The 10,304-nt window shown below is 36.0% G+C and overlaps 2 protein-coding genes across 3 annotated transcripts; both read right to left on the bottom strand.

Annotated features, from left to right (window-relative positions):
• Positions 1-4,719: 4,719 nt before the first annotated feature.
• On the bottom strand, positions 4,720-5,893 carry LOC125187180 (Plant basic secretory protein (BSP) family protein). Its single transcript, XM_048083711.2, has one exon. The coding sequence runs from the start codon at positions 5,861-5,863 to the stop codon at positions 5,012-5,014; it is 852 nt and encodes a 283-aa protein (XP_047939668.1). The 5' UTR covers positions 5,864-5,893; the 3' UTR covers positions 4,720-5,011.
• A 2,202-nt stretch (positions 5,894-8,095) lies between these two features.
• On the bottom strand, positions 8,096-9,991 carry LOC125190927 (glucan endo-1,3-beta-glucosidase 3-like). Of its 2 annotated transcripts, none has more exons than XM_089058644.1 (4): positions 9,771-9,991; positions 8,586-9,071; positions 8,477-8,507; positions 8,096-8,393 (listed from the first exon to the last, which is right to left on the bottom strand). In XM_089058644.1, the coding sequence occupies exons 1-4, from the start codon at positions 9,841-9,843 to the stop codon at positions 8,228-8,230; spliced, it is 756 nt and encodes a 251-aa protein (XP_088914770.1). In that variant the 5' UTR covers positions 9,844-9,991; the 3' UTR covers positions 8,096-8,227. The 2 variants fall into 2 exon arrangements, with proteins under 2 accessions (XP_088914770.1, XP_047944307.1); XM_048088350.2 differs by having other exon boundaries at positions 8,586-9,044.
• Between the last annotated feature and the right edge of the window lie 313 nt (positions 9,992-10,304).

Here is a 10,304-nt window from a genome sequence, read left to right as displayed (position 1 = left end):
GGAAATCTTGCCGGAACATTTCTTCCTTCTGCCACTCCTCCCACCGCTCCATCGGAGAGCTCTGCGTGCATAGCTGCTCCACTTGTTCGTCGATATAATTTCCCGTGAGATCTACAAGATGGGGTAACAAAGCTAGCTAATCTTGTTTAGAATATTAATTAAGATACAAAGTTTAATATATTTAACGCTCTGGATTCTTGAAAATGCAGAGCAACTCTTCAATCGCATATCAGTAGGACCTGCTCATTAGTATGAATTCTAACAACATACTACTATAATTGTGTTCATAACAACCTAACTAATGATTGTATATAATCAATCTATATTTGCAGTGTGTCTCCTAATTTTTCTGGCCATTCTCGGTGCCCACTTAACATTTTTACATTCATCATCACATCAATCAAGAAAAGATCTAATTTTGTGAAAGAAATTCAGTTTTCATGATTGCAGGGATAGGCTTTCCTGTGATGGGAGATGGAAGAGATGATGAAGTAGTTTATGACGTCCAAGCAACCCCAACATCGAGTCACACTCGGGACAATTATGAGGATGAATCAGCATAGAGTCGATGTCTCACGAACTAATTTCAAAACTCGATAATTTATGTTTCTTTTTGCTTCGTACGTTGGTTGTATTACTTTTGAGGTTTATCTATTATGATTCTCATTTTGTTGGTCATTATTGATTGGTTATTGCTTTAATGTAGCTAGAAACATGATTGTGTACAGGTGCGTATAAAAACAATAAAATGGTCAAATACGGGTTCTGGAAGCTTACCAACGGACAAAAGCCGTTGCCAATCTGTAAATAAAGTTCAAGAATTACCAACGGATAAAATTCCGTTGGTAAGTAACCTAAACCCTAATAAAAAATTACCAAGGGATTTACCGTCGGGAATTTTACCGACGTCTTAATTCCTGGGTAAAAATATTAGCGTCGTTCATTTTACTCATGGCTTATATCCGTTGGTAATCCATTGGTAACACTGATTACCAACGGATAAATTGCTAAAACCCACGGATATTTCCGTTGGTAATTTGCGTCTTTTTTGTAGTGCTATGATGCTCTGTTTAGTAGTAAATGATTATAATTGACTTGTTACTATAAAATACCCCCTCCTCCAAAGAATAAGCACTTTAGGGATGACACGAGTTTCAATGCAAAATTGATAAAGTAAGAGAGAAGTAGAGAAAAAAAGTAATTAAAGTATTGTTAATGGAGAATGAGTTTCACCTCAATAGAAAGAAAATAGTAGTTTCTAAAATTAGAATATTGCTAGTAATTGAATAATTACTCATTAGTTCCACTCAATTTTTGTTGAACATGGATTTTAATCTACAATTAATAAAATGAGAGAAGAGTAAAAAAAACAATTAAAATATTGCTAGTAATTGAATAATTAGTAAAATAAGATAAAAATAAAAAATAAATTAAAATATTATTAATGGAAAATGAGTCTATCTTATAGAATTTGAAATGAGTTTTGAGTTATGCCTTGCTAGAATTTTTATCCTCACGCTAACAATTTCTTAAAAAGAATATCTTACTGATGTCACACATTCAATTACGTGTAATTCGATACCTCTATACAATTCAACTACTCCTACTACTTGTAATATAAAGAGCCAATATGTTACTTCAACTTACAAGTAAAATAACTAACAGAATTAATAATTAAATAGAATGATGGCCTGATACTCGTATCCTTGCATTTATTCACAAGATTACTTAAGTCCTTGCCATAATAAATAAAGTAATTAACAATAATATTAGATCCCAATTCAACTATTGCCAGTATTTGATGCTGGCCGGAAACGACGGCGTCGTGCCGGAGAAGAGGATGTGTATTATAAGAGGTGTGTTATATTGCTAAACCTTTTAAGTTGCTAACTCTGCTAACTCATCAATACAGTGTATTATAAATATCAACATGATAACATTAAAATATCAACATGTACAGTATATTGAAATGTCAACAAAATTATATGTTGATATTTTAATGTTATCGTGTTGACATTTATAATACACTGTGTTGATGTGAGTTAACAACTGATCACACCCCTTATGATAAATTTAGTAACTTAATCTGATAGGAAAAATCATGATATATATACTCGAAATTTGAGTTAATAACTTCGTCCAAATTTTCATACTATTTGAAATCTTCATCACAATTGACAGTACCTACTCAAATCATCGTCTTTGAGATGTCAATAATAATGGAGTAGTATGTATGTACTACATTTAAACGATCTGAACATTTTGGTGTGACATAAAAATAATTTTTTTTTTTGGTTTTTTGTTGACTTTTAATGCCGCGACAAATAATTTTATACCACCTCCGTCTCTCAAATTTTGACACAGTTTACTATTTCGGTCCGTCCCTAAAAATTTAACACACTTCACTTTTTACCATTTTTGGTAGTGGAACTCATATTCCACTAACTCATTCATACTCACATTTTATTATAAAACTAATACTTTAAAAGTAGGACTTACATCCCACCAACTTTTTCGATTCACTTTTCATTACATTTCTTAAAACCTGTGTCGGGTCAAAGTGTGTCAAAATTTGGAGGATTAAAACCTGGGTCGGGTCAAAGTGTATCAAAATTTGAGGGACAGAGGTGGTAGGAAAAAGCTATATAATCGAGTCAAACCTAAGAAGTAAATGATCATGCACACGGTTTCATGTGGATGTAAAAAGTGGGTCTAATTTTCAAGATGATTTACTGTGAAGCGATGATTATGGAATTAATGACAGAAATATGAAATGGAAAAAGTCAACATAACATTAATGTGGGGCTGAAGAGGCAGCCAGTGTGTGTATTAATTTAGTTAAGTACTTACGATTAAATTAATACACACAATTACACACACGATTAAATTGTGTGTATTATTTTGTTATGACTTACGAGTTATGAGTTTTTATAAAACATCGTTTCTCAAAATATATGAGAATGTGCTATATATAAATCAAATTTAATTTGAATTTATTATTTTATTCATTAAATTAATAAATACTTTTTTCCCACAATGAGTGAGTTACATTTATTTAGTGGGTCAACCAATATATCAAGTTAGGTACAAAAACATGGGCGAACCCTCATCAAAAGTTCAAAACCATGTCCATATATCCATCTCTCTCTAAAAAAATGTTCGATCTGATTCAATTTAAGTGTTCAAAAAAGAATAATCAAACATATGTGTCAAGCATCAAAACTAGAGATTGAGAGTTCTCATGGAAAATAATTTGGCATAAAAAATTAATTATATATGCTAAAAAGATTAAATTGAAACAAAAGTTGTTAATTTTGGCAAGCCACTCCACTTAGTTATAAGTTTCAACCGGGACTCCTAAAATGGGACACCCAAAAATAGTAAATCGGGACTCCTAAAATGGGACGGAGAGAGTATATCTTTCAAATTATCTGTACATTTTCTTGTTATATCATCACGCATGGTTCACATATATATACGTGTGAACTTTTTTTTCTCTCTTCTACATATGATCGAATTTTGTAAACAAAAAAGAAATACTCCCTCTGTTCCTGATAATTTGGGACACTTTAATCCGGCACGGGTTTTAAGAAATCTAATGGAGAGTAGGTTGAAAAAGTTGGTGGAACGTGGATCCTACTTTTAAAGTATTAGATTTATAATAAAATGTGAGTAGGAATAAGTTAGTGGAATATGAGGTCCACTACCAAAAATGGTAAAAGTGAAGTGCGACAAATTATGTGGAACGGACCGAAATGAAATACTGGGACGAATAATTTGGGACGGAGGGAGTAAATGATAATGGATGATAGAACAATAAATATTTTTATTAAAAAGTTGACTAAGTGAAGAATGCTATCGCTTATAGCTAAATGATTATGAATGTTTTGACAGATATGCGATCTGATTTATTGCTAAGGATAGCGATTGCTACGATGCTCTGTTTAGTTAGTAAATGATTATAATTGACTTATGGCTTAGATAATATTCATTTCTCGCCATAAAAGTGTCTATTTTTGGTTGAATATGAATTTTAATGTACCATTAATAAAGTAAGAGAGATGTAAAAAAATAACTAAAATATTGTTAATGGTTGAACACATATTTTAATGCAGAATTAGTAAAGTAAGATAGATGTAGAGAAAGTAATTAAAATATTATTAGTAGAGAATGAGTCAATCTTATTAGAAAGAATAGAAAATGAAGACTCTTATTAAACAGAATAAAAAAAAGTGCATATTCTCGTGAGACAAATTTAGAACAAAAGAGTTTTGAATTATGCCTTAAAAATGATTGTTAGAGCATCTCCGGTGGCGAACTTCCCACTAGGATTTCCCACAAAAACTTTCTGCCACGTCATCACTAGGACTTTCCCATTCCACTGCCACATCACTAGGACTTCCCACTAGGACTTCCACTAAGATTTCCCACAATTAAATTCACAATTATTCAATTTACGGAATTCAACGAGCCGTATTTATAGAGTTTTTTAAAAAAATTGAATTTTAACTCGGACGTCCGACTAACGCCACAATGGCGGACGTCCGGTCGGACGTCGAGCGGATATCCGACGTCCTCACGGGATGTCCGTATCCGACCTTTTCCTTCATAATGGCAGACGTTCGGTCGGACTTCCGCGACGTCCGATTGGGACGTCCGCCGATGGAGATGCTCTTAGAACTTTTATCCTCAAAAAAATGTACGTATGATACACTGATGTCACACAATCAATTACGTGTAATTCATACCTCTATACAATTCAACTACTACTACTACTTGTACTTAATTAATAGAGTCAATATGTTACAAGTAAAATAATTAACACAATTAATAATTAAATAGAATGGCCTGATACTCGTATCCTTGCATTTATCCACAAGATTCCATAAGCCCTTGCCATAATAAATAAAATAATTAACAATAATATTAGATCCCAATTTAAACTCTCAGCCGTCCGATTTCATCTTCACCCTCCAATCATAAAATGCAAGTGGATAGACAGTCTGTGGTACTACACGCTGGAGGATTTGTACCTTAACGGCTCGTAAACGGAAGTGGCACACAGTCTCTCAGCCGGCAAACCCAACGCGCCGCCCAATTTCTCATCGCTCCACCCTTCCTTCATAGCTCGGTTCAACCTCCCGACCGATCCAGGCCTGCGCCGAAGCAGATCCGCCACCGATCTAGGATTTCCGGCGTCGAAACACGCGGCGGAGGCCTCGAACGCCTCCGCCGCGTCGCCAATCGCCGGATCGACCAAATATTCAACAATGCCGCTCACCACGCTCCTCGGCGCGTGGCCTCCGCCGTCCCACAGCCAGACGCGCGCCACGCCGCGCCTGATCGCCCGAGCCATTTCGCGATCGAAATCCGCGCCTCTCATGACCGAGGAGCTCACGCGGATCGCGAATCGGTCCCGATCGCCGGCCAATTCGGCTGCGGCGACGTTACCGGTGAAGTTCCGATCGACTAATTTGATCTCGATGCTCCTGATCGGCTTTTTGGCGGCGTCGGAATCGGAGAAGAGGAGCTTCTCGATCGCGTCGCTCGCCTTGATCGCCGCGCGCGCGGCTCCGTCGTTGGAGACGTAGAAGAGCCTGAATCTGCTCGCGAGGAATGCGTCGGACGATTCGCTGGCTGCGGTTATCGCGAAGCCTCTGGAGGCTTCGAAATTCGCCCAAACGGAGACGGCGGCGATGATCGCCACCAGAAAAAGGCGGGAAAATATGGCGGAATTTGAGGAGATGAGATTGATGTTGTTGTCGTCGTCATCGTCGAGAGGTGAGGAGGCTGCGGTGGCGGTGGCGGAGGGGGAGAGAAGTGGATGGTGGAGGAGGCGGCGCCGCTCGAGCTCGTCGTCCATGTGTGGAGAATTGAATTTGAGATAAAAGTGGGAAATTATTATGAGAATATTTAAATAAAATGGGCAATTAGTGTCACAATCAATAAAGCACTAGGGTGTGGGGAGTGACATGTGACACGTTATAATTGTGTCTATGGACAACTTGGCACTCATTAGTTGTCAAATTTATGATAAGTAATTTTGGAACATGTGTTTTAATTTTTATATGAAAGTTTTATCCAAGAGTAACGTGGTTAATAAAATAATGCTACCCCCATCCCCAAATTTTGACACAGTTTATCATTTTGGTTCGTTCCTGAAAATTTAACACACTTTAATTTTACCAATTTTCGTAGTGGACCACATATTCCACTAACTCATTCCTACTCATATTTTATTACTCCCTCCGTTTGTTCATAGTTGAGTCATTTTTCCATTTCAGTAAGTTTCTTCATAGTTGAGTCATTTCCATATATGATAACTTTTTTCTCTTTCTTACTTTACTCTCTCTTACTTTATTCTCTCTACTTTATTCACTTCATACTTTATTCTCTCTACATTTTCCTCTCTCTTACTTTTTTATCTATTTATTTAACACACACAACATCCTTTTCTTAGACTCCGTGCCCAAAAGTTCCACCTCAACTATGAAGAAAAGGAGGGAGTATAAAACTAATACTCCTCCTGCCCCATTAAAAATGAAACGTTTTCCTTTTTTGGCTATCCCATTAAAAATGAAACGTTTCCTAAAATGGAAATAACTCTATCTCTACTTTTGCATCTCTCTTACTTTACTCTCTCTTCATTAACTCACAAAACAACACTACATAAAATCTCGTGTCGATTTTCAAATGTTTCATTTTAAATGGGACGGAGGGAGTACTTTTAAAGTAGGACCCACATCCCACCAACTTTTTAACTCACTTTCCATTATATTTCTTAAAACCCGTGCCGGATCAAAGTATGTCAAAATTTGGGGGCGGAGGTAGTATTACATACTTCAGGGTATGAAATACTCCATTCGTCCTGGCTAAGATGACACGTCACACATATCTTGATCGGCACGGGATTTTAGGAGTTAATCCCTCCGTCTCATTCAAGGGCGGCACGGGTTTTAAGAAAGGTTAAGAAAAGTGGGTGGAAAAAAATTAGTGGAATAAGGGTCCCACTCATATATATTAGTTTCAAATGAAATGTGAGTTAAATGAGTTATGGAAGGTGGATACCCTATTACCATTTATGGTAAAATTGAACCGGGACTCCTATTCGTGGACAGACTAAAATGGAAAAACAGGACTCCTATTCGCGGACGGGGGGAGTATGAGTCAATGAGTTTAATTGGAGAGAGAAAATGTGGATATAAGTATTAAAATAGAGAGAGAATAAAAGATGGATATTTAAATAAGAGTGAAAAAAAGTGGTTGGATGTATTAATTGGAGAGAGAAAGTTTCTAAAAAAAGGAAATGTATTATCTTATTTGGGACAAGCTAAAAAGAAAAACGTGTCATCTTTAGTAAGACGAAGGAGTATTATTTTGTCTATCGCATCAATAATCTACAAGTACTATTCATTTTCAAAGCTCATCAGATTTATTCACTGCAATTTCTTTTTGGAAGGATCCAGATGATAATGCACTTTTTCTATTTGGATTATCCTAATTCCTAAAAGGTTTCTGAATAAAACAATTTTATTTAATATTTGTGGATATAAATGAAGCAATGAATAAGGATAAATATAAATTTCAAGTAAGTTCACACGTGTATCAGAGTACAACAAAATCCATTGCAGATAAATTAAATTTTGTCGTGAATGTAACGTTATCATTCCTCACATTTTAGAATTACTTATAATTTTTTCTATGTAAGGCCTAACAAGAATAGACTAATTATCAAACTAAAAAAAAAACAACAAACAAACAAATAAGAACTTACCCGAATTAGCTTGATGTATCTAATTTGCAATGTTGATTGATGTTGCACCCTCACCTCACCTCTATCAAAATGGGATTCATATGTTTTAGACTGATTCTTGTTTCTAGTTAAGTCAGTTATCTGTCAAAGTTCATCTACACACACCAAGATTCTCATTGGTGTGCGTGTGTTGGCCAATTGGTAGAGTGGTTAATGCCCGAGGTCAAAGGTCTGATTCAGTTCTTTGTGACGCGACCTTTATATATATGTTTATTTACCAATATGTTACGCTTCAATGAATGAGATTGTAGATAGCCCCGTAAATCTAACATTCGAGCCGGATATGAGATGTCAAATGATCCAAAAAATAAGCACCAGTTGACATCAAGCCCTACCTCAAATTAACCAAATTAAAGGCAAACTTCAATTATCATACAAAAAGGCTCCCATATCTCAAATATTTAATCAAATCCATCATAATAAACCTAATATTATAGCAATCAAATAGGCTACTATGTAGTGAAAACAGGGGATGCAACTCTGTCTAGCAGCTGCTGAACTAGCCGGAGCGACCGGCCGACCGCCTCCAAAAACTCTAGATCCACTTGAGTTAGTTATATTCAACATAGATGAACTTGTGCTGCAAAATCAAGCCATTGATTGATCAATAAAATTCAAATGTCACAAGTTATATAGTACTATTATTATTAAGGTAACATTCACCTAATTGATGGAAATTTGCATGTATCATAACCTGCACAAATTAACCAACACTCATCAAATAAAATTGCAAGTGAATGAATGCAACTTCTATATATGTATGTTGTCTTACTTGGATCAGTGCTGGTGGTGACAGCGGCGCCACCAAAGTTGCAGCTAGTAGGGATGGGATTCCTTTGGTAGTAGGAGTTAAAGGCGAAGGAGGCGTGGTGGCGAAGCGTGTTGGGGGTGTAACACCCCCTGCCTTGCTGGATGGGGGAGCAGTCGGCTCCCCCATGGCCACAGGCGTAGTCGAGGGCTAGCTGCAGCGCGGCTTGGGAGACGGAGGAGGTGGCGATGCACCAGCTCCGGCCCGAGGGAGTGGGTGAGTTTGTGGTCATTTGTGGATTGTTAGGGTTCATTGTGGTGGGGGTTAAATCAGTTGGATTTAGGATTGGATTTGTTGTTATTGTTGGGAAAGGGTTGTTTGCAGTTGGAACTGTTGTGATTGGGGTTGTTATGTCCATTTGTTTAGTGGAGATTTTGAATGATTCTTGAAGTTTGATGTGATCTGGTAATTTGGAGCTTGAACCTGATAAACCATAACATAATTCATGAACTACAAGTATTTAATTAGTACTCACAAGTTTGAATTGGTATGTTAAATAGGATATAGTGTTACAAACTTCCAATGTATTTCACCCATACATAAAAAAAAAGTCATATTTTATGGTGCGACTCATTCTCGACTCACTTTTTTTACTATTGATTCCATGCTAAGTCTCACACCGTCTTTTCATTAGCCGGATTATAAGTATAGTTTTAATTATGGCTAATGCTATCTTTATAATCGCACAATTATTCACTCTCTCTCAGCTTTTTATTAAAACTCGTGTCATATTCAGTTACGATTAATGAATACTATAAATGGACAAAGAGAGTACTATACTTTAGAAACAAATATCTCAAATTGAATGATGGCATTCCAACAAAAACAAAAAAAACATGACAACAATTCACTAAACTCAAAATTTTGTAGGACTAATTTGCATGTGCTAATTATCAAGTGAGGAAACTGATTATACAGTGATTTTTTTTATCATCACAATATCAAAATCTAATCAATTTGAACTGAACTGAGTTTGTGACAGAAAACTGCCTTCTAACCCCAACAATTATTGATAAATAGATTTCAATTACAAAAAAATCATAAGAATTAAGAAAAAAATGTATATTGTTGGTGAAATAGGTGGCCTTAAATTAATAAAGAAACCAAGATGAAGAAAATAGAGAAAATTAAGAGTTGAAAAGCAATCACCTGAAGAGAGCAGCAGAAGAGCAGCCATGTGAATGAATGTGAAGCAGTGAATGGTTACTCTTCTTCTTCCCATTCTTGCCAAATGTTTTTTCCTTTCACTCTCACTTTGGTTTTCATAAATTAAACATGCCCAACCAAACAAGAATCATTACTCTTTGAAAAAAAGTACTCTATTACCATATATAAATACAATTATACAATCATGTCTAGAGAGAGACAGAGTGGAAGGAGGGGAAAGAGTGGTGGGGTTTGCAGCACTAATGATAATGGCTTTTTATATGTATAACAAACTAAACTTTTACTATCACTTCACTCTTGTAGGGGACTAATTTTGCTACCTAGGAGCCAATTAATTACATCTACTGTTCTTTCATCTGCTACTTGACCTACTTGATCATCTTTCTCAAATTTGAGTTAAATGGTCGATTTTGTCCTATCAGTTAAACATTTTTAAATTTGTGCCACATACAGTCCGTTCCAAGGAAGATGACCCCTTTCTAGGGCGGCACAGGATTTTATGCAAATTTATTTGGT

This window comes from Salvia hispanica, chromosome 5 (genome assembly GCF_029641045.1).
Source record: "Salvia hispanica isolate PSC_SH4W2 chromosome 5, Shi_PSC_v1, whole genome shotgun sequence".
Taxonomy (NCBI): Eukaryota; Viridiplantae; Streptophyta; class Magnoliopsida; order Lamiales; family Lamiaceae; genus Salvia; species Salvia hispanica.
Note: the sequence above shows the minus strand (reverse complement) of the source record. Positions and strands in the feature narration are given on the sequence as shown.

Excerpts from the sequence above, each read along its gene's own strand:
- LOC125187180 (XM_048083711.2), bottom strand. The coding sequence starts at position 5,863 with ATGGACGACGAGCTCGAGCGGCGCCGCCTCCTCCACCATCCACTTCTC.
- LOC125190927 (XM_089058644.1), bottom strand. The coding sequence starts at position 9,843 with ATGGGAAGAAGAAGAGTAACCATTCACTGCTTCACATTCATTCACATG. Across the intron at positions 9,072-9,770 it reads TCTTCTGCTGCTCTCTTCAG|TTCATGAATTATGTTATGGT; the intron begins GTGATTGCTTTT and ends AAATACTTGTAG. Across the intron at positions 8,508-8,585 it reads CACCACCAGCACTGATCCAA|GTTATGATACATGCAAATTT; the intron begins GTAAGACAACAT and ends TAATTTGTGCAG.